At 41.0% G+C, this 20,474-nt stretch overlaps 1 protein-coding gene across 6 annotated transcripts in view; it reads right to left on the reverse strand.

The window, feature by feature from the left end:
- The window catches only part of LOC136831403 (uncharacterized), a 475,267-nt gene that overhangs the window by 20,251 nt on the left and 434,542 nt on the right, over window positions 1-20,474 (reverse strand). For all 6 annotated transcript variants that reach the window (XM_067091779.1, XM_067091785.1, XM_067091782.1 and 3 more), the window contains one exon: window positions 18,767-18,907. In XM_067091779.1, coding sequence (XP_066947880.1) covers window positions 18,767-18,907 — 141 coding nt within the window. The remainder of the gene's footprint in view (window positions 1-18,766; window positions 18,908-20,474) is intronic.

Raw genomic sequence — 20,474 nt, forward strand, 5'->3', positions numbered from 1 at the left:
ATACTGACCCAGACAGTACAAACCAAGACTGTGTCAGCTTCCTCAAGAATTCAGAATGCCCTAGTTTTATGGACTTTATAAAATTCTAGCCCAAAAAGGAGCAAACATTGACCCTGTCAACACTCTGTTTCTTGAATCAGATAAAAGAGATTCTACTCTTAGACAGTATGACTCAGCAGTCAAAAAGTTAGCCTCCTTCCTGAAAGCATCTGAAGCCAAAATCATGACGACTAATTTAGGAGTCTCTTTCTTTAGGTCACTGTTTGAGAAAGGCCTTGCTCCGGCCACTATTACCACAGCCAAGTCAGCCCTGAAGAAAGTATTTCTATACGGCTTTAAAATCGACCTTACAGATTCCTATTTTTCATCCATCCCCAGAGCATGCGCTCGTCTGAGACCCGTATCACGCCCACATTCCGTTACGTGGTTTCTCAATGACGTCCTTAAGTTAGCATCAGAGATGGACAACTTTCAATGCTCTTATCAGGATCTGTTAAGGAAGACCTTATTTCTGATTAGCTTGGCTTCAGGTGCTAGAATCTCAGAGCTGTCGGCTCTCACTAGAGGTGATAATTTTGTGAACTTCCTCCCGTCCGGAGAGGTCCTCCTTTCCCCTGACCCTAGATTCTTAGCCAAAAACGAAGACCCACAAGACAGGTGGTCTCCTTCCACAAGACCAGTCTTTATGTCCAGTTTATACACCTAAATCTTACCTTTTAAGAACTCCACAGAGTAAGTCGGGTCCTCTTTTTATCAGGGAGAAAGGTGGTACTCTTTCACTGAATGCTATAAGACAACAAATTCTGTATTTTATTAAACAGGCCAACCCAGATTCAGTTCCTAAGGTTCATGATATTCGAGCAGTTTGCTACTTCCATTAATTACTTTCATAATATGGATTTCTCAGAACTATCTAAATACACGGGTTGGAAATCACCTCTAGTGTTTAAACGCCACTATTTAAAATCGCTCGCTGTATGAAGCCCTGAAATTTTCTACAATAGCTGTGGGAAGTGTCATCTCCCCACCTTAACCAATCATATCCTTATCCTCCCCTTTCCCCGCCCGCCTGCCTCATTTACTTCTCTGCTTATCCTCCTGGTTGATTATGCCTCACTGCCTTGCTCCTCATATTGATGTATCTTGTCTCTGTTGAGTGGAAACTGTAATCTGACATGCCATGATTGTTTTCTTGTGGGGTACTGGAGTGTTTAAAGGTTTTTATTTTGCTCCATGTACCCCAGATATATATATATATTAATGTACTGTATTTTTATTTCCCATTTGATTTGATCTCTTACGTGTTTAGCTTAAGTTTACGTGTGTAGCTTTAAGATTGTATTTGCCATTTAAGATTATATGTGCCATTTAACCTATGCAATTTTTTGCCATTATGCTTTAGTAGTTTTAAGTATTTTGGGGCCTCTTCCCGTCGTGCGGGGACCTCCCCATGTTTTCGTAGTATTAAGTCTTTGATGTGCCTTAGGTTTAGTGTTCTTGACACATGTAAGAGATTCCCTCATTAAAACTTATTTTCGTAATTTATGTTTTTCTTCAGATTACCTTGTTTCCTCCTAGTAGTTTGCAGCCTTGGCATGATTCTCTGTCACTATTTTCACCGGCTGACACGGGACTGGACTCAGAAAAGGGATTTTGACAAAGGAAAAATCTATTTCTGAGGAAGGTCCCGTGTCACCCGGTGACCCTCCCTGACTCACCTATTGCTCTCCCCCCTTCTTGCACATGCCAAGTCTGGGGTTAGTGCTAGCATGGAATGAGGTAGGTGGCGCTGGTGTCGCCGAGCTGGCGGGTGTTGGGTGTAGGGGCTGTAACGGCTCACCGCTCTGTTCTGGGGTTTTGATAGGGAGAGATCTTTCGAGTAAGTCTCCGTGGTAGTGATCTTTCACTCACCCTTCGTTATACCGACGTCTTCCCTGGAGAAGAAGCTCGATCTGGGGTAGTAACCCCAGCTTTCCTGAAAGCTCTTTTTCTCTGGTATATCTAGCATATTATACCTAGAAATTCGTGCTATAATGGAATTTCACCGCTGACACGGGACCTTCCTCAGAAATAGATTTTTCCTTTGTCAAAATCCCTTTTTGGCCGAAAAAATGCTCTGGCGTCACAAAACCTAAGGTCACTGAACAAAAATTTTTCCCAGAAGTTCCACACAATATCCTTTAACAAACCCCTATATATCAACAACCTGTCGTTAAAAAATCGGAAACCGGCTGATCCCCTTAAGTCGGCAGCAGCAAATACCAAAGTGAAAGGCAGCTTAACAGTTTGAAAATGTCAATAAGATGTAATTTGATTGTTTTATATCTGGTTTGTTATTATCTATAATATTATTGATTTGTTGTTGTTACGAAACTAGACAAAATGCACAATTGCCTGAATGCACCAGACCGAATGCACCATTAGCCTAGACTGAATGCACCACCAGCCTGGTCTAAATGCACCAACCACTTAGTCTGAATGCACCATTTTGTAAATACAGGTAGTGTTTGAGTTATGATAATTCATTTTATGATAATTTGCTTTTACGATTGGGTTATCAATTAATATCGATACGACAATATTTTGAAATTATGTATTTTTAAATTTCACACGTGACTGGCACAGGCAACAGCATACAATCAGGCAGCGTACAGTGTATGATACGTTGGCCGGAGAGGCTGCAATAGGTACATAAATTCAATGAGCTGACCTCACTTGCTCTCGCTGTGTAGGAAGTTAAAATAGGTCAGTGTCGTTTGCGATTTTTGTGCGTTTGTAAGTACATTGTAAAACTCATATTTGTATCAGTACAGGTAGTGCTCGAGTTACGATAATTCGATTTTGTGATGGGGTTAGCAATTAATACCGATACAATAGGCAGTGAGAGAGACCAAATTACAATTGACCAACTTCTTTTCCTCCTCTTTATTCCATATTTTAATTAAAAAAGTAAAAGAGAATAATAAAAGTATTGTCAGTAATGTGATACCCTTGCATATATGCATACAGCCATAAACAACCGAATGAGAAACTGTTGTTTTGCTAATAACCGAATAGGATAACAACTATTTTGCTTGTATTTCAATCATCATACGGTTAAACAATTACCGTAGTTATGTTACAAATGACGTTAAGTACAATAGGACTGGTATATTTTTACATTATACCCTTATTCGTTTTGGAGAAAAGACCGGCAAGGAAATATACTGCTAAATTTAAGCTGCAAGCTGTAGCTGAAGCTGAAAAAACAATGTTCAAGCTGATAATGACTAAAAATTATCATGCATCGGCAACATGGATGAAACTCATCCATAAATAAACTTGGGGAGAAAGTATTTTAATCAAGACTACTGGGCATGAAAGAACACATATTACTGCTGTTTCCACGCCAATAAAAGATAAATACGTAAAGCTCGTATTATGATGAAATCAAGTGAAAATAGCGAACAGAATCTTATTTTTTTTTATACACAAAACAAACATACCCCCAAACAGCCAGGCTCCGTCATCTGTTAACAAAAAAATAGCTAAATTAATTTCACAACAAGACTTATTTATGTTATATTTCGACTTAAAAACACTTCGCATAGCGAAAAATATCCTTGTCCCATATAAATAAAGTATCTAGAGAATTCATTTACGCTCACTAAAAACAAGAAAAGCTCTCTGAACTGAGTTAAATGTGTGAAATAAACCAAAACATTGATCTGTATGATCGCAATTTATAATACAAAATCAATATGAGAATGTATACAATATTATTGGATACAGTGTAGTAAAGCATAACTTTTTAAAAGGTTCATGGAAAAGATGCACATTCGTTATGTTGATTTTTGTATAATACGATGTTAATATGTGAATATAGAGTACAGTATAATGTACGCTAGGCTACCATATACTGTATATATACGATATACCATAGTATAGGCTAAGCCTTGTTTGTTATTCAATTTCTCTTTATGCTGAATTATCATGTTAATCTGCATTGAACCTACAGAATTAGCTGACACTAATAGTTACTATACTGTATATGTAGAGAGTGTACTGTGTAGGGTAAGCTAGGCTACCACATGTGTACAGTATAGATGGCACTGATTACCCTAGTGTACGTTAGGCGATATTCGAGATACGATTTTTTCAACAAACGATGGGTTTTTTGGAACCTAACCCCATCGTAAGTAGAGCAATACCTGTAGTCTGAATGCACCGTACTGCATAAACTGCACTTGTTGTCTGGTTGATTCTGGTATCAAATTTTTTTAATTTTTACTAGAAACTTGTTAAATCTCAAAGTTTTTAGCTTGTTAAAAGTAGTTATTAAGTGATTTAAAGAACAGAGAGCCTCATTTCTTTACTAAAGTTTATATCATTCATCCTTAAGTCATATTTGATATCAATATTTATTTTATTTCATATACTCAAACTTAGTCTATACAATATAAATTTTTCTAGCAGAAATCCTAAAGTGTCTTGTTGGTTTTGTAATATTCTATTTTTATTCAGAAACGGTTAGGATTACAGTTTAAATTAAGAGGTAACTACCTAGCAAGGTAGTAAAGTTTTAAATTTCTCCCTCATAGAATAATGCGTTTGTTGGTTTTGTAATATTCTATTTTTATTCAGACTTTTTAAAATTATTTACTTTATCAAAGAAAAAAATCCTGAAAAGTGAATATATATATGGTTATCTATACAATTACCCAAAGAACAGGTGTTAAGGGAATTAAGTTGGTACACTGGGACCATAAGGAATAATGCATTTTAATTGGTTAGTTTTAATCTTCTTCTTATATCACAATGTATTTGTTGGTTTTGTAATATTCTTACTGTATTCAGACTTTGTAAATGATTCACTATATCAAGGAAAATAATATTGCAGAATCAATATAAATACCTATATAGTTCCCCAGAGAGCGAGTGTTATGTGAATTAAGTTAGTGCATTGGGACCACAAGGGAAGATGCGCTTTAATTAGAAAGTGGTGCATTGGGACCAGATACTCGGTGCACTCAGACCATGATACACGGTGCATTCAGACTAGTGTTGGTGCATTGAGGCAATGGTGCATTTAGTCCATAAACCTGTTGTTATATTATGACAACACTTTAGAATTTATTTATTATATATTTCTGTACAATAACAACATTTTCATACATAAAATTTTCATTCAATGTTTAAGTCAACAATAGCAAACACATGTCAGAGTCAGTCACTAATGTTTACGAATAAATTTCTTTTTTATATACTGTATAGTAGCATTTATACTAAGAATTATACTACGGCGGGGTTTGGTTAACAACAATCTGGTTTTGCGGGGCTTGTCTAGCGACGAAAATCGGCAATTTCCGGCGCCAAAAATCGCTGATTTCTGCTTACCGGCACCGATAATGGGGTATTGGCGCAGATACATACCTAACAAAGGCGTCGATAACTGAGAATTGGCGCTTTTTAGGGCCGATAAGCCCAAAAATCACCGATTTTCGGTTATCATCACACCCTCAGAAAGGAACCCCAGCCGATAACTGGGGACTGCCTGTACAGTGGACCCCCCTTTCACAGTTCTGGATTCGTAGATTTCTCTATGGAACATATATGTATACAAATTATTTGCGGAAAATTCACCGATTCGTGGTATTTTTCATAGAGAAATATTCACAAATTACTGTATTTTCATAAAATTTTCATGACTAAATGTACTTTTTGTGATAAAACTATTAAAATATTCAGTTATAAGTATTTTTGGAGGGCTTTTAAATATTTACAGATCTGAGCTATTCGCAGGGGGGTAGTGGTACACATCCACCCCAAATACTGGGGGTCGACTGCATAGGCATGTATGTGTTATTTATTCTTAATCAAAAGCTATATCACAATTAGTTTAAAATTTATTGTTCCAGAACGGAAATTAATTTTATGCTCATGAGACTTAGCCAAGAATCATGACAAAAATTCGAGTAGAACAAATGTCAATTTTAGGAATAAATAGCTTTGAATATGTAATTACTATGTTACATGCATATTATTCAACATAATATGAAGAAAAGAATGAGTGCATACAGCATGTTATTGTTTCATAACCTCTTTGCAAGCAATTTTTTTTCATTGCTAGCCTAGGCTACAGTGACTATGTTTGCTAGTGGAAACGGAATCAGCTCCAAGCATTTGTGTTAGTTATTCAATCATGTTCACACAAATTATTAATACATAATTATTATGTTGTTTTCATGTTATTCAATGTAAAAATGAAAGTAAAAAGCAAACCATTCAGCTTAAACTTTATATCTTCCAAAAGAAACCTGTCAATGTCCAAGTGCCTTCCACCAGCTACTCTCGAGCCTCTACAAACGTCCTCATCCAGCAGTTTATTTTACCAAAACAATGTTCTGAGCATGTTTAAGGTAAGTTGGGCTAGGCTAGGTTAGGATGTACGTCAATGCAACTGTTTTAAGAGTGTTTAAGGTAGGCTTGGCTAGAATGTAGACTAATGTAAGTGTTCTAAGTATGTCTCAGGTTGGCTAGACCTGGCTACAATGTTCATTATGAAAATCTAATTAATCAAATCAGCATTAATGTGACAAATTTCAAACTTAGTGCCATTCTCTCATGTTTATATCTAAACGGGTAACTGGTTAACATACCTACATGGTAAACTGGCCCAACAATCAGGTTTTAATTGTATTCTTTCCAAGCTAAGAAATATTTCGCTTATGAGAATTTGCCAAAAACAAAAATGTTACATTAATGTTATTTATTAAAATAGTTATACAAACATCATTAAAATGAATGCAATCATATATAATACTGTTTTGTAATTTCTTTAATTGCAATTTTTTTCAGTGTCGGACCATTTATGTTCATCACATTTGTCAGAGGAAATAGAATGAACTAAGTATGTCTCATCTTAGTCAAGTCCTGTTTTAATTAAAGATAGAGAATATATACTGTATTGTAATTAATATATAATAGAATAAGTACAAGTCAACCATCACTAATCTGGCAATCGCTAATCCGGTTCAATCACTAATCCAGCCCTAATTTCAGCTAGCGTAATTTCAGATTTCCAGGGTAACTGCACCAAGCTGCCACTACTGTTAGTTGGCGCTACTTGTTGCATAAACAGTTGGTGTCATTTGCAAACATGGGCAAGCCATTCCAATTTGTTGTTAGAACCTGCTCAGTTTTAGCCCTGCATTTATGACATTAGTAAAGAAATTTATGAAAATAAGAAAATAAAAAAATCATAAAAATTTATGAAACATCATGCAGCAGGCAGCACTTACAAGTAGCAGCCCTAGCAATTCGTGTAAAGCAGGACACACTATCACACACTTAGATCCAGCATGGTATATGATCATACAATTATACAATTCAAGAACGTCTGGTTAGGTTGGAAGGATGGACTAAGTTTGACATTTGTTCATTTAAAATGTTTACACCAAAGATCTCTGACATATACTGACATTTAATTGTACACCATCTGCAGTCTGTACCACTGAAAATCAAACACGCTTAATAGTTTGTGGCCCATACTAATGTGCATATACATGCACACATCTGCTTTCATTTCTGTCTCAATACTGTCTCATGCTAGGATCAGTCCCTACAACAATAGATACCAATTATGCTTCATGTTGACAGAAGGGGCACTTTCATCATCGACAATTTGGCTAGCCAAAAAGGCAAGAAAGGATGGATGTATGATATTTAGGGTAAAAGCCCAGGCACTGGGGCCAAGAAGGCCATTCAGCGCCGTAATGAAGAGAAAATAAATTATGTTAAGGTTACGAATTCATGAAGGAAATTATTAATAAATAAAATGAAGTGATGTGACCAATAAATAAAGGTATGAAGTTTAATGAATGATAAATGGAATGTGATTAATCAGTATGGAGGAGGAAAAAGAATAAGGACAATAGCACATGACCTAGAACATCCACATTTAACAGTGTCAACAATTCTTAAGGATCAAGAATGCATATGTGAAGCTGTGAAAAGGTTTTGCTTCAGTGAACTCTACAGTAATTACAAAGCACAGGCAAGGGCCAATCCATAAAATGGAAGTTATTAATGGTGTGGATAGAGGACCAAATTAAAAGATGAACACCATTAAGCCTTATTACCATCTAGGATTCTAAGCAAATGCTAAAAGTTTGTTTCAGACCCAAAGGAATATCCAGGTGATGACTATCAACAAGAATTCATCGCAAATGCTGGATGGTTCAAAAGGTTCAAAAGAAGATTCGGTTTGCATAACGTTTGGGTAACCGGAGAGGCAGCAAGGAAGTTCATCAAAAGTTTTGATGAACTCATAAAAGAAACAGGTAAAAGATTATGACATTATGACATTTCCCATGCAAAAAACCCCAGAGTAAATGCAAAAATGTAAACATCAGCAAACACATAGGTCCACGCATAAAAACGTTTTGTAACATTATGACAAAACAGAAACTGGTTAAGATCAAACTAGAGATCAGTAATAGTAAAGTACTTTCCAATAGTGTACAGAACTAATATGTTGTGATATTCATCAGAGTCAACTGAACAAGGTTAAACTGATTTTATTTTGGGCATAGTTACCACTGATGTACCATCATAGCACATGAAACCTAGATGTAAACGTGGGGAAAGTTAAAAAAAAAAAACATTGAGATGAATAGGAAAATTAATTAGTGAAATGAAATATACCAACAGTGATAAAATATTCTCCTGTGTACTGTAAATATATAAGTATGATACCCAGTAAAAACAAATTTCTAAATGGTGTGTCTTTGCATAGGACAAAATGTCATGTGTATATGTACAGTAAACATGAGGTAAGTTACATACACAAGGTATCGGTAATATTACAAGGAAAAATTTGAAATCGATGATTACCATATACCGTAACAATAAAAGTATACTTATAGTCATAAAACCATGGTAGGCTGTAGGTAAAAGGAACTGGGCTATAGGGCAGCTTATAAAAGGGATTTTGACAAAGGAAAAATCTATTTCTGAGGGAGGCCCCGTGTCACCCGGTGAAATTCCATTCTTACATGAATTTCTAGGTATAAATATTGCTATACATACCAGAGAAAAAAGCTTACAGGAATGCTGGAGTTACTACCCCCAGATCGAGCATCTTCGATGAAGATGTCGGTATAACCAAGGGTGAGTGAAGGAATCACAACCACAGAGCCACACTCGATAGACATCCCTATGTCAATATCCCCGAGAAGAGTGAGGGGCCATACCAGCGCCCACGCTCCCCAGCCCGCCACGTGGCGACTCCAGCGCCATCTGAACTCATTCCAGACTAGCACCATCCCCAGGCTTGGCATGAGCCAGTAGGGGGGGCGAACCTGTACCTCAAAATATTCTAGGGGAGGTCACCGGGTGACACGGGGCCTCCCTCAGAAATAGATTTTTCCTTTGTCAAAATCCCTTTTCTGAGTTCGGCCCCGTGTCACCCGGTGAAATAGTATCAGAGAATCATGCCAAGACTGCAAAGCTGCAACAAAATACAAAAGGTAATGGAAAGAGACACATGCTATGGAAAAATAGATTTAATAAAAATATCTCAACAGTGAAAATCGGGTTTAACTATAAGTAAATACTGGTGGCATATAACACCTCACATCAAAGATTATCATGAAAAAGCAAACTTAACCTAGGAACAAGGTAGATATACAAATATGTAGTACAATAGGGGAAAATAAGAGGCCCCTACAAATCAATAGAATAACCAGTAATTACAAACTTAAACCTAAAAGCAAAGAGATACAAATGACAGACAAAAATATATGAGGTACATGGAGCAAAATAAAAACCGCTTCAGTACCTCTGACTAAATCTAAATCTGCAGCACATCAAATTCCAAAACACAAGACAGGCAATAATCAGATAAACCAATATCGAGTATGAGGAGCAAGGCAGCGAGGCATGAACGATCCAGAAGGCAGGCAGTGAAACAAATGAGGCAGGCGGGGGGGGGAAAGGAAAGGGATAAGGATAATTAAGGTGGGAGATGACACTTCCCACAGCCACTATAGAAAATTTTAGAGCTTGAGTGATTTTAAATAATGGCGTTTAAACACTAGAGGTGATTTCCATCCTGTATATTTGGAAAGTTAAGCAAAATCCATATTATAAAAATAATTAGTGGAGTAGCTACTGCTCGGATATCATGAACCTTTGGAACTGAATCCGGGTTAGCTTGCTTAATAAAATACAGAATTTGTTGTCTTATAGCATTCAAAGAGAGCGTACCACCTTTTTCCCTGATGAAAAGAGGACCCGACTTAAACTGTGGAGTTCTTTGTAGGTAAGACTTTAAGGTAAATACTGGACACAATGACTGGTCCTGAGGAAGAGGCACCACCTTCCAAGGGGACCACCTGTCCTGAGGGTCTTCATTCTTAGCTAAGAACGTATGATCAGGGGAAAGGAGGACTTCTCCGGATGGAAGGAAATTAACATGATCATCACCTCTAGTGAGGGCCGATAGCTCTGAAATTCTGGCACCTGAAGCTAAGCTAATCAGAAACAAGGTTTTCCTTAACAGATCCAAGTATGAGCATGAGAATTATCAATGTCAGTGGCTAATTTCAAAACATCGTTGAGGAACCAAGTAACGGAAGCAGGGCGAGTTACTGGTCTCAAACGGCACATGCTCTGGGGATGGAGGAGAAGTATGAATCTGTAAGGTCAATATTAAAACCGTACAAAAATACCTTCTTTAAGGCTGATTTAGCTGTAGTAATAGTGGCCGGGGCAAGGCCTTTTCAAACAATGACCTAAAGAACGTAACTGCTAAGTTGGTTGTCATAGTTTGAGCTCCAGATGCCTTTAAAAAGGACGCCAATTTTTTGACTGCTGAATCATATTGTCTGAGAGTAGAATCTCTCTTGTCTGATTCCAAAAACAGAGTGTTGACGGGTCAATGTTTGCTCCCTTCTTTGCAGCAAACTTTATAAAGTCCATAAAACCAGTACATTCTGAATCCTTAAGGAAGCTGACACAGTCTTTGTTTGTACAACTTGGGTCAGTCTGGGTTTGGGTATCTGATGACACCGCAACTTGAGTTCCTGTAATAGAGGGAACCAGTTGCTCTTCAGCCAATAGGGAGCTACTAGAGCTAATTGGCCGTTGAATGACCTGAGTTTGTGTAGCACTTTTAACATGTTTATCGGAGGAAACAGATATATCCTCTCCCAACAATTCCAATCTATGGACATCGCATCCGTGGCGAAAGCCTGGGGGTCCAGGTTGGGAGCCACGTAACAAGGAAGCTTGTGATTGCTTTCTGTGGCGAACAGATCCACTTGGAGGCCCGGAACCCGGCGGCGAATCCACTTGAAGGAGTCTCCGTCCAGAGACCACTCCGTCTCCAACGGAGTAGTCCTGGACAGGGAGTCCGCCACCACGTTCTGTACCCCCGCTAGGTGGGTGGCTGACAGATGCCAGCCGTGCTTGTTCGCCAGGGAGAAGATTGCTACCATCACCTGGTTTACGCGACCTGATTTGGAGCCGCCCCTGTTGATGCAATGAACCACCACGGCGCTGTCCAGCACAAGCCTGACGTGAATCCGGCTGGCGGGGCGAAGTTTCTTGAGTGTTAGAAACACTGCCATAGCTTCCAAGGTGTTTATATGAAACTGTTGGAACATTGTGGACCACGTTCCTTGAACTTTTTGTTTTGGTGAGTACCCTCCCCAACCGCTTAATGAAGCGTCCGTGTGGATTACCAACGCCGGAGGGGGAAATTGAAGTGGAACCGACTTCGACAGGCCACTGACTGTGGACCATGGCCGGAGTCTTGTTTTCAAGATTCGCGGGATTGAAGAGATCCTGTCTCTGAGCCTGACATTGGCTCGTCTCCGCCATACTCGGTTTATATCTTTTAGTTTCGCTTTCAAGAGCAGGTCCGTCACTGAGGCGAATTGAAGGGAGCCGAGAATCCTCTCTTGAGACCGGCGGGAAGCTGCTTTGTCCCTCAGAAATTTCCTGGTAGCAGCGGCAATCTCTTTCCGCTTGGGTGGCGGGAGGGACAACCTGTACGAAGTCAGGTCCCATTGGAGGCCTAGCCACTGAAACCGGGATTCCGGAGTCAGGCGGGACTTCTCTCTGTTCAGCTGAAAGCCTAACGACTCCAGAAACTTGATCACTATGGCCGTAGCCTTTCGGCACTCCAGAACTGTCGGAGCCCAGATTATCCAATCGTCCAGGTAAGCTGCCAGGGAGATTCCCCGGGACCGTAGTTGCTGAACGACTGTTTCCGCCAGTTTCGTAAAAATTCTGGGGGCTACATTGAGTCCGAAAGGCATGACTCTGAAGGAGTAGGCTTGTTTCCCGAGTTTGAAACCCAGGAAGGGAGAGAAGTTCCGCGCAACCGGGACGTGATAGTAAGCGTCTGAAAGATCGATAGAGGTGGTGACGGCTCCACGCGGAAGTAGAGTCCGTACCTGAGCTACCATAAGCATGCGAAACTTGTCGCATCTTATATAGCGATTTAGACGTGATAGATCTAGAATCACTCTTTGTTGGCCGGAATCTTTCTTTGGGACTGTGAACAACCTGCCTTGAAATTTGAGGTGCCTTACTTTCTTTATTGCTCTCTTGTTGAGAAGCTCTGTTACAAAGTCCTGTAGAGTTTTGGAGGGGGGTTGGTAAAACCTGGTCAAAGGAGGGGGATCCTTGATCCAGCTCCAACCCAGACCTTTGGACACAATACTGTGTGCCCAAGGGCTGAAGGTCCACTGGTCCTTGAACCAGTAGAGGCGACCACCTACCTGATTGGTCTCAGTGGGAGGAAGAGGGCTTGCTTCCTCTACCACGGCCTGATTTGCCTCGAGAGGCGGATCCAGACCTACCTCTGTATGGGGCGCGACCCCTGCCTCCCCTTGCACTTCTATTAAGGCCGTGAAAGACCCCACGGCCCTCATAGGAGGAGTTGTACGCCGGAGAAGAGACGTACGATGGTGCAGCAAGAGGTTGGGCTGGTTGGACCAGCACGTATTGGTGGGGTTGAGCCTTGGAGGTGGAGGGTTGGCCTACTGCCGAGACTGGGACAGCTTGAACCACTGTCTGGGGATGAGGCCTCCTTCTCCTGAAGTGCTTCCCCTACTTAGCCTGGGAACCACCAGCCTCGGGAGTTTTCCGCTTGAAGGCTGAAATACCCCACCTCGGGAGCAGACTCTGATTAGCCCTAGTAGCCGCTCAGGACTTTCGAGACTTCATCCTCTGGGAAGAGGTTAGTCCCCAGATGGAGCTCTTCATGAGCTTATTAGGCTCATGGCAAATGGTGGCATCCACGAAAATGAATTTGCGGCACTCCAACTTAGCCACCATGAAGTCATACAGGTCTGACTGAAAACCTGCCAACAGGGATTTAGCCAGAACCTGGAAGAGTTGTTCATCTGCGCATGAGACGGCCACCGCCTCAGACAGACACAAGGAATTTAGAGACCGGCTCAGTCTCGTCCTTGCCTCGAACTCCGTCTTCAGGAGAGCTTCTGGGAGTTTCGGAAGCTGCTCACTGAATTTTGAGGACGCACAGAAGGCATCTAATTTGCCCACCGTAAAAGAAGATGGGCGTCCCTCCAGAACTCCTCACCCCGGGAACACCAGGGATGTGGAGTCCGTCTCCCTGAGCTGAGGCAAAGGTTTGCCAGGAAGCAGGCATGAGCAGTTGCCAAAGCAACTTTATTCATGCAGGGAGTGGGTAACTTGTCACCCAAGGAGAACATAGTATAGTTCCCCTTGAACGGAGTGAGCCAGATATCTGCTTGCCACTCAGTGAGAGTGCGAAGCAGAGCCGATTGTGCCTGGTCCCTAGGGAAGATCACTGTCTCCTTTGGGACCTTATCTGAACGTACCCAGGCTTCCTCCATCAGCCTAACGAAGCCTGGATAGGGGGGCAAGAGGTCAGCAGGAAGAACTCCAGCTCCTCCAGGCGTCTTGTGCCCAAACCCTCGATTGTCAGGGTATCCTCATGGCGAATGGCACGTGAGGGCAAAACGCCACGGGTTTCCAACGTCAAAAGGAGGGAGGGAAGCAGTATCAGGGATCTGATAACTGGGTCCGGCACCGCCGGAGCGAGCCATATCAGCAATCAGATTCTCCTGACTTTGCAACCTGTCAGCAATCTTCGAAAGCTTAGAATCGACCTCCGACAAGAACCTAGCTAAAAGCATCCCGGCGAACGCTTCAGGGTCAAAGGGAGGCTGGCGAGGAGGGCTGGGTCTAGCCGCCCTCTTACTCGCTCCTTTGCCCGAGGTTCCAGCTTTACTCCCAGAGGCCAAAGGTGCGGAGACCTTTGCCTTCGACGGGGGAAAGGGGGATGCCTTCCGGGAAGACGAGGACTTAAAGCCCTTCGCCTTCCACGAAGTCTTCAACTTGGGGATAGTAGATGGAGCACTGTCCCTCAAGATAGAAGACTTAGAAAAGCCCTGAAAGGAAGAGGTTGATGACGAAGGGGAATCAAAAAGGGCGCCCGCCCCCACTACCTCACTTACCTCACCACCTACCTGATCCTGCTCAGTATTCATGGGCTCTAAGTCCAGGTCCAGAGCGGCGACGTCTTCGGAAACCTCCGCGTAGAGGGTCTCTTCTACAAGTGGCTGGGTCACGACCCGGATCTGCTCAATGATGGGGGCGGCCACTTCAGTTGGTACGGCCGCAGCGATCCGGGCTCCGGGGTAGAGAAGGTCTCTCCACTTCGTCGAGGACGTATGGCTTCCCGACGGACGAACGTTCCTCCCAAACCCAGCCACCCAAGCACGGAGGGACTCAAGAGCCTCTTTTTCGAGGACTCGTCAGCCTGAAAAAAGGGGGGTGAGTCAAAGGGAGGCTAAGAAATACCAACAAAATTACAAAATATCGCCAAAACATTGCAATATGGAAGGCAGAAATAACACGGGTGGAAAGCAAATAGCTTACCGACTCGTCCTGGGTGCACCCGCAAAGAGCAAAACACACCTCGCAGCCCTCCGGGTGCCACACGATCAGATCATCCAGTCGGACCGCACAACCAGCGTGGGTCCGACACACCACATGGCCATAGGGTTGCTGAAGAGTGGCGGAACACCCGGGCTCCTCACAGCGAACAGTCTGTAAGTGAAAACAGTAAATGAGCTTACCTTTCCAAGAAACTTAATCTAAGTAGGCAAGGGTATTTCAGTAAACCGCCGGAGTACTCCAGCGGAATGAAAATACCACGTCAGAGACGGGCCTACTAAAAAGTAAATTAATTTAAGGTAAGCTGGGTATAAACCCCGCCGACTGCCAGAGTAAACCGGCGGAACGAGGGGGCCAAATCGACGAGACCTTCACCGCGAGGAATGCCGGGAACAGAACGGCGAAACCAGGGGTGAAATCACCGGACTCTATGACCATCATAAAATAATAATAATAATAATAATAAATAAATTTCCGCTCAACGGCGGGGTGAACCGCTGGGAAATTCAAACTAATAAACATCTACCGGCAGGGTAAACTACCGGGACATAAATAAACACACACTAGTCCACAGGCGGGATGAGCCACCGGGGAAACAAAACACAATAAGATGGTAACATAATTGGTTAACAGACAATATAAAACTACATTCCCCGGAGTCCGGAACCACCCACACTGGAGATCTCAGGACCTTATCGAAGAGAACCAAAGAAGGGTGAGGCTGACAAACACCACGATCCACCGGGGCAGATGTAAGCGCCAGTCAACCCAACTAAAGTATCTCGAACGCCGGAGCGAACAAAGAACAAGGTCGAGAAGAAAACCCTGAGATGTTCGAGAACCTGCTCGATCAAAGGAGAGCCCAGCTACGAGTCACCTGGAACCAGCTCTGGGAGGGAGTGAATCCCTCAACCAGAAAGATTCACAACATGGGGTGAGAGTCGGACACCGACATCACCCACAAGAGAAGATGACTGAAGCTGGACCCAAAACAGGGTAGGGGAGGGGGGTGGAAGTGGACAGGGAAGGTAGTAGGCCAGAGCAGAGGCGAACAGGAGACAAGGGGGGAGAAACTCACCCGCTCAACTGCATGGTACCAAAAATCATGGCCTACACCTAGGGGAAGAATGACCAAGACCTCTGTATTCTCCCTAAAAACATAGACGTAGCCTATGGAAAAAGGGAGGGGGAAGAGAAGGGAAAGGAGAGAAAAGGGAACAACAGGGAGAGAATTTCCGAGATGAAGACCCACCAGAGCCGAACGTAAGGGAGGAATAATGCTCGTGGAGGAGAAATACCCACAGCAGAGCTCAACCCCTTAGAAAGAAGAGGAGGAGAATGGGGACTCACCCACACCCAAACAACGGACAGGAAGGCACGACAACAGAAATCCCTCAACCTGCTGACCCAAACCTCTCACTAACCTAACTCAAGGGAGGGAGGAGGAGGTCAGAATAATAAAAGCCTAACGTACACTAGGCTGTGACAAAATAACCAAATAAATCATCAAGTGTGTGTAAAATAAACAAAAAATAAAAATATACCATGTTTGGTGCGTAGCCTAACCGAAGGAAGCGACAGGATGAGCCTGACGTCCCCACGGAAAAGGACAACGCAGAGGTAGCATGATGTCGAGCATCAGCCAAAAAATAATGAATAAAAATATAATCATTAATAAAAATGTCCAGAGGAAACATCCCGGTGAGAAAACTAAGCGGGAACAAACGGGAACCTGATACGGGAACCTAAGGAACGGATCAAAACATTATCGTTAAAATGAAACCGAACAATCCCACTTAGAAAACCACCAGGATGAGACCTATGGGGTAGCAAAAGGCATGAGCCAACCAGGAAAAACCCAAACAGAACAAAGTGGGTAAACCTACTTGGACAACATGGTTGGCTGGGGGACGCCTGTAGCGTCATAACAAAGCCACGAATAATAATAACAATTACGGGCTAAGACAGCCAACAAACTATAAGACAACCCCAAAAGAAGATGGTACTTAACTTGGACATGGTGAAGCTGCTCGACGCCATGGCAAAAATACAAAATAAGCCGAAAAAACACAGGCTAACCAAACACTGTAGCGCAAAAATCAAGTGCTAGAAATGGAATGAGTTCAGATGGCGCTGGAGTCGCCGCGTGGTGGGCTGGGGAGCGTGGGCGCTATATATGCCCCCTCACTCTTCTCGGGATATTGACATAGGGATGTCTATCGAGTGTGGCTCTGTGGTTGTGATTCCTTCACTCACCCTTGGTTATACCGACATCTTCATCGAAGATGCTCGATCTGGGGTAGTAACTCCAGCATTCCTGTAAGCTTTTTTCTCTGGTATGTATAGCAATATTTATACCTAGAAATTCATGTAAGAATGGAATTTCACCGGGTGACACGGGGCCGAACTCAGAAATACCTGTGCTTCATCAAAATTTCACTTGATTTTCTGTTAATGTTTCTTTTTTTCCATATTAACCAACTTCTACTGACTTATGTGCTATTTTAAAGGTAGGATGAGGTGGTTAACTGTTGGATTAAGTGTATTCTAACCTAACCACTCTGTAAACCCGCAAAATCACTAAATCAGCACACTGCAGGTCCCAGTGATGCTGGATTATTGATGGTCGGCCTGTACTACTACACACTGTTTGCATTATTTGTACTAAGTAAAAATAACAGAATAAGTACTATATGTTGTCAACATCATCTTTTTCATTTTAGTGAAATTTTTCCATGTACAGTGAACCCTCGCTGCTTAGCGGTTCGACTATATATGATTCACGACTTTATGGATTTTTTCCATTACGTATGTATATTATAAGAGAAAATATATAGCGGATTTTCCGGAAATTTCAAAATAGTCGCGATATATGAAGACCCAAATATTTCATTAATTCCATTAATAATTATTAATATCTGCTAGTACTGTTGGTTCATTGCATTATGACATATAATTCAGTACAAAATGAAATTACACAAAAAGAGAATGTGATCATACGATAATTCATTATAGTAGTGCCTGTTTTAGATTAGGGTACTGTACATGCATTAAGTGTTCTGTACATTAACGGGTGGTTTGTTAACAGTACATACGAGGAGGGGTTTATTGTAACTTCCAACTCTATCGTGGTGAGTAAAATACTGTACAATTGTACAGTACGCACCATAACAATCTTTCTATTTTTTTATGTTCACTTACTGTTTTATTGCTTATCATTTGTGCCTGTGTACTGTATGTACGTATTGTAGATATCTGTACATTACTGTAAAGGGTGGTTTGTTAACAGTACTATGTAAAGGGATGGTTTTAAAAGTCTGAATACATGTTAAATAAATACTGTAAATATGGTGTCCCTACTTCGTGGATTTTCAGCTATCGCGGCCAGTTCTGGAACCCATCTACCGCGATAAACGAGGGTTCACTGTACATATTTTTCAAAGATAAATGTTTTTTCTTGAAAGTCTGAGTTTCAATAACCCCATTATAAAGGCTATGGCTTTACTTTTATTGTGATACATGTATACAGTAAACTTATTACTGAAAATAATTCATCCGCAATGAAATGGCCACCCCTATGTTATTCTTGCATGGCAACAAATTTTTCAGAACCTATCCCCATCATAACTAAGGAAGTATCTGTAAGTAACTTTTTACTTTCGTGCTTTCTACTTCAACTTGCTTATAAGGATTTTTTATACCATATTAGTGGATAAAGAACTACTATAACAAAACAGTCACCTTAACTTTAAGGGAAGTATCTTTAATGAGAATTGAAGCATACATTAAAATATATTAAAAAATAAAAAAAAAATAAAACCAATCTCACCTTGTAAGCATTCTTCAGCAGTGCAAGGCTGATTTGAGGAAATACCAATTTGCATTACAAGACCAGGAACTCTATACATGACTCCTTCACTGCTATCCTTCACATCACAGATGGTGGAATAAAAAGCTTTCTGTGAGAAATCTGGAATAAAATATAAGATATATTACACTATTTAGTCATAAAAAGCACTCAATCTGTACAGTTTGTATACTTTAAATCATTTAACTAGTAAAATCCACCTGCTGAACCATTCTTTTGACATCCTCCCCTAACAACCACCTCTTCTGTAAGTAAAATTATGCATGTAGCACTTCCTTTACAAAAATGCCTAAGAAAACTAACTACATAAAAGTCATCTTTCACTTTATAAAAAGCTAATGATATAGGTTAATATCTACTTATTGATGTGACTGCTTTACGCAAATATACATGACAAAGCCTCTAATGTTCAAACTAGAGTCAAAGAGGATAAACTAAAAAAAATTATCATAATAATGGACGATGCAGCAATATATCTGGTGAAGCTTTTTCATTTATATCTGTCCACAATCACTGATATCAGAGATGTCTACATCTAAACAGACCTCACAACCACATGATCAGATTATTAACCAATAAACTTTCCCTAATTGTATAGTCTACCTAGGCTTACTTTTCCTGTGGTATAGCAAAAATATGGACATATACTCATCAAAAAGAGACCAATCATTATGCAATGATCAACTGATTTGTACTGCAACAAACTGACCATGAATAATGTGAAACAAGAGCGCAAGCAGACTGCTACTGACTACAGTACACTGTAGATGGCACTAAAAAACTTTGGCACTGTTCTCTCTGTCCTACTTGCTTGTCATTTTCTACTACTATTCAGTAACTGAATTCTTTCTCCCTAAATACTGTATAACTATTATAAAGTAATTCACACTTTCTACTGACTGGGCCAAAGAATCTGTTTACAGCTAAGAGGTGAAGACTGGAGCAGTAAAACACAAAAAGAAACAAAGCTGGCAATCAAAAGATTATTGCAAAGAGCCTTTAACCCAGCCTATAGTTTGTAGAAGGTGATATTCAGAACAGGATAAAAACTGGACATCAATTACACATTTGTGTTTAAGACCCTTTTTATTTTGAATATATGTAAGTGGAAATCTAAATCATTCTATTTCCAAGGCTTTTTATCTTAAAAAAATAAAAAAGGATAAAAATATATGACTACTTTACAGAACTCTGAACATTCTGAGGACTTAACCTACTATCTGATTATAAGTCTAGGTCTGCATACAAATAGTTTTTAACTGCTCTAGTTCTCCTTGTGGTATTGTATGGTGTTCTGAGTTGTGTCAACTCTTCGGTAAATGTGGAATTACTGTACTTATTCTTGCTCTCTTCCCTTTGTGACATGTCTCTAAGGATTTTTGATAGTGTAGTCGCTTGTTTCGTCCTCAAGGAGTTAACCCCCATGGTGTGTCAGCACTCCATGGTGACTAAACCAGTGTCGAAGAAATATCTTTTAGCCTGGTCTTGTAACTGGGTATTGTGTCATAATGAAAACATTATGGCACGTGATAGAGTATAATGGACTCAAAGATAAGAGGGCAATTTCCCTTATCTTCAGCAAAGCTGAACCCAGTTTTTCTACGTCAAAAACTGTAAGAAGTGACTATTGTGCATGCACGTCTGCCATCTTGTTTACGACCGGGCAGGC

The sequence above is a fragment of the Macrobrachium rosenbergii genome, chromosome 48, assembly GCF_040412425.1.
Source record: "Macrobrachium rosenbergii isolate ZJJX-2024 chromosome 48, ASM4041242v1, whole genome shotgun sequence".
Taxonomy (NCBI): Eukaryota; Metazoa; Arthropoda; class Malacostraca; order Decapoda; family Palaemonidae; genus Macrobrachium; species Macrobrachium rosenbergii.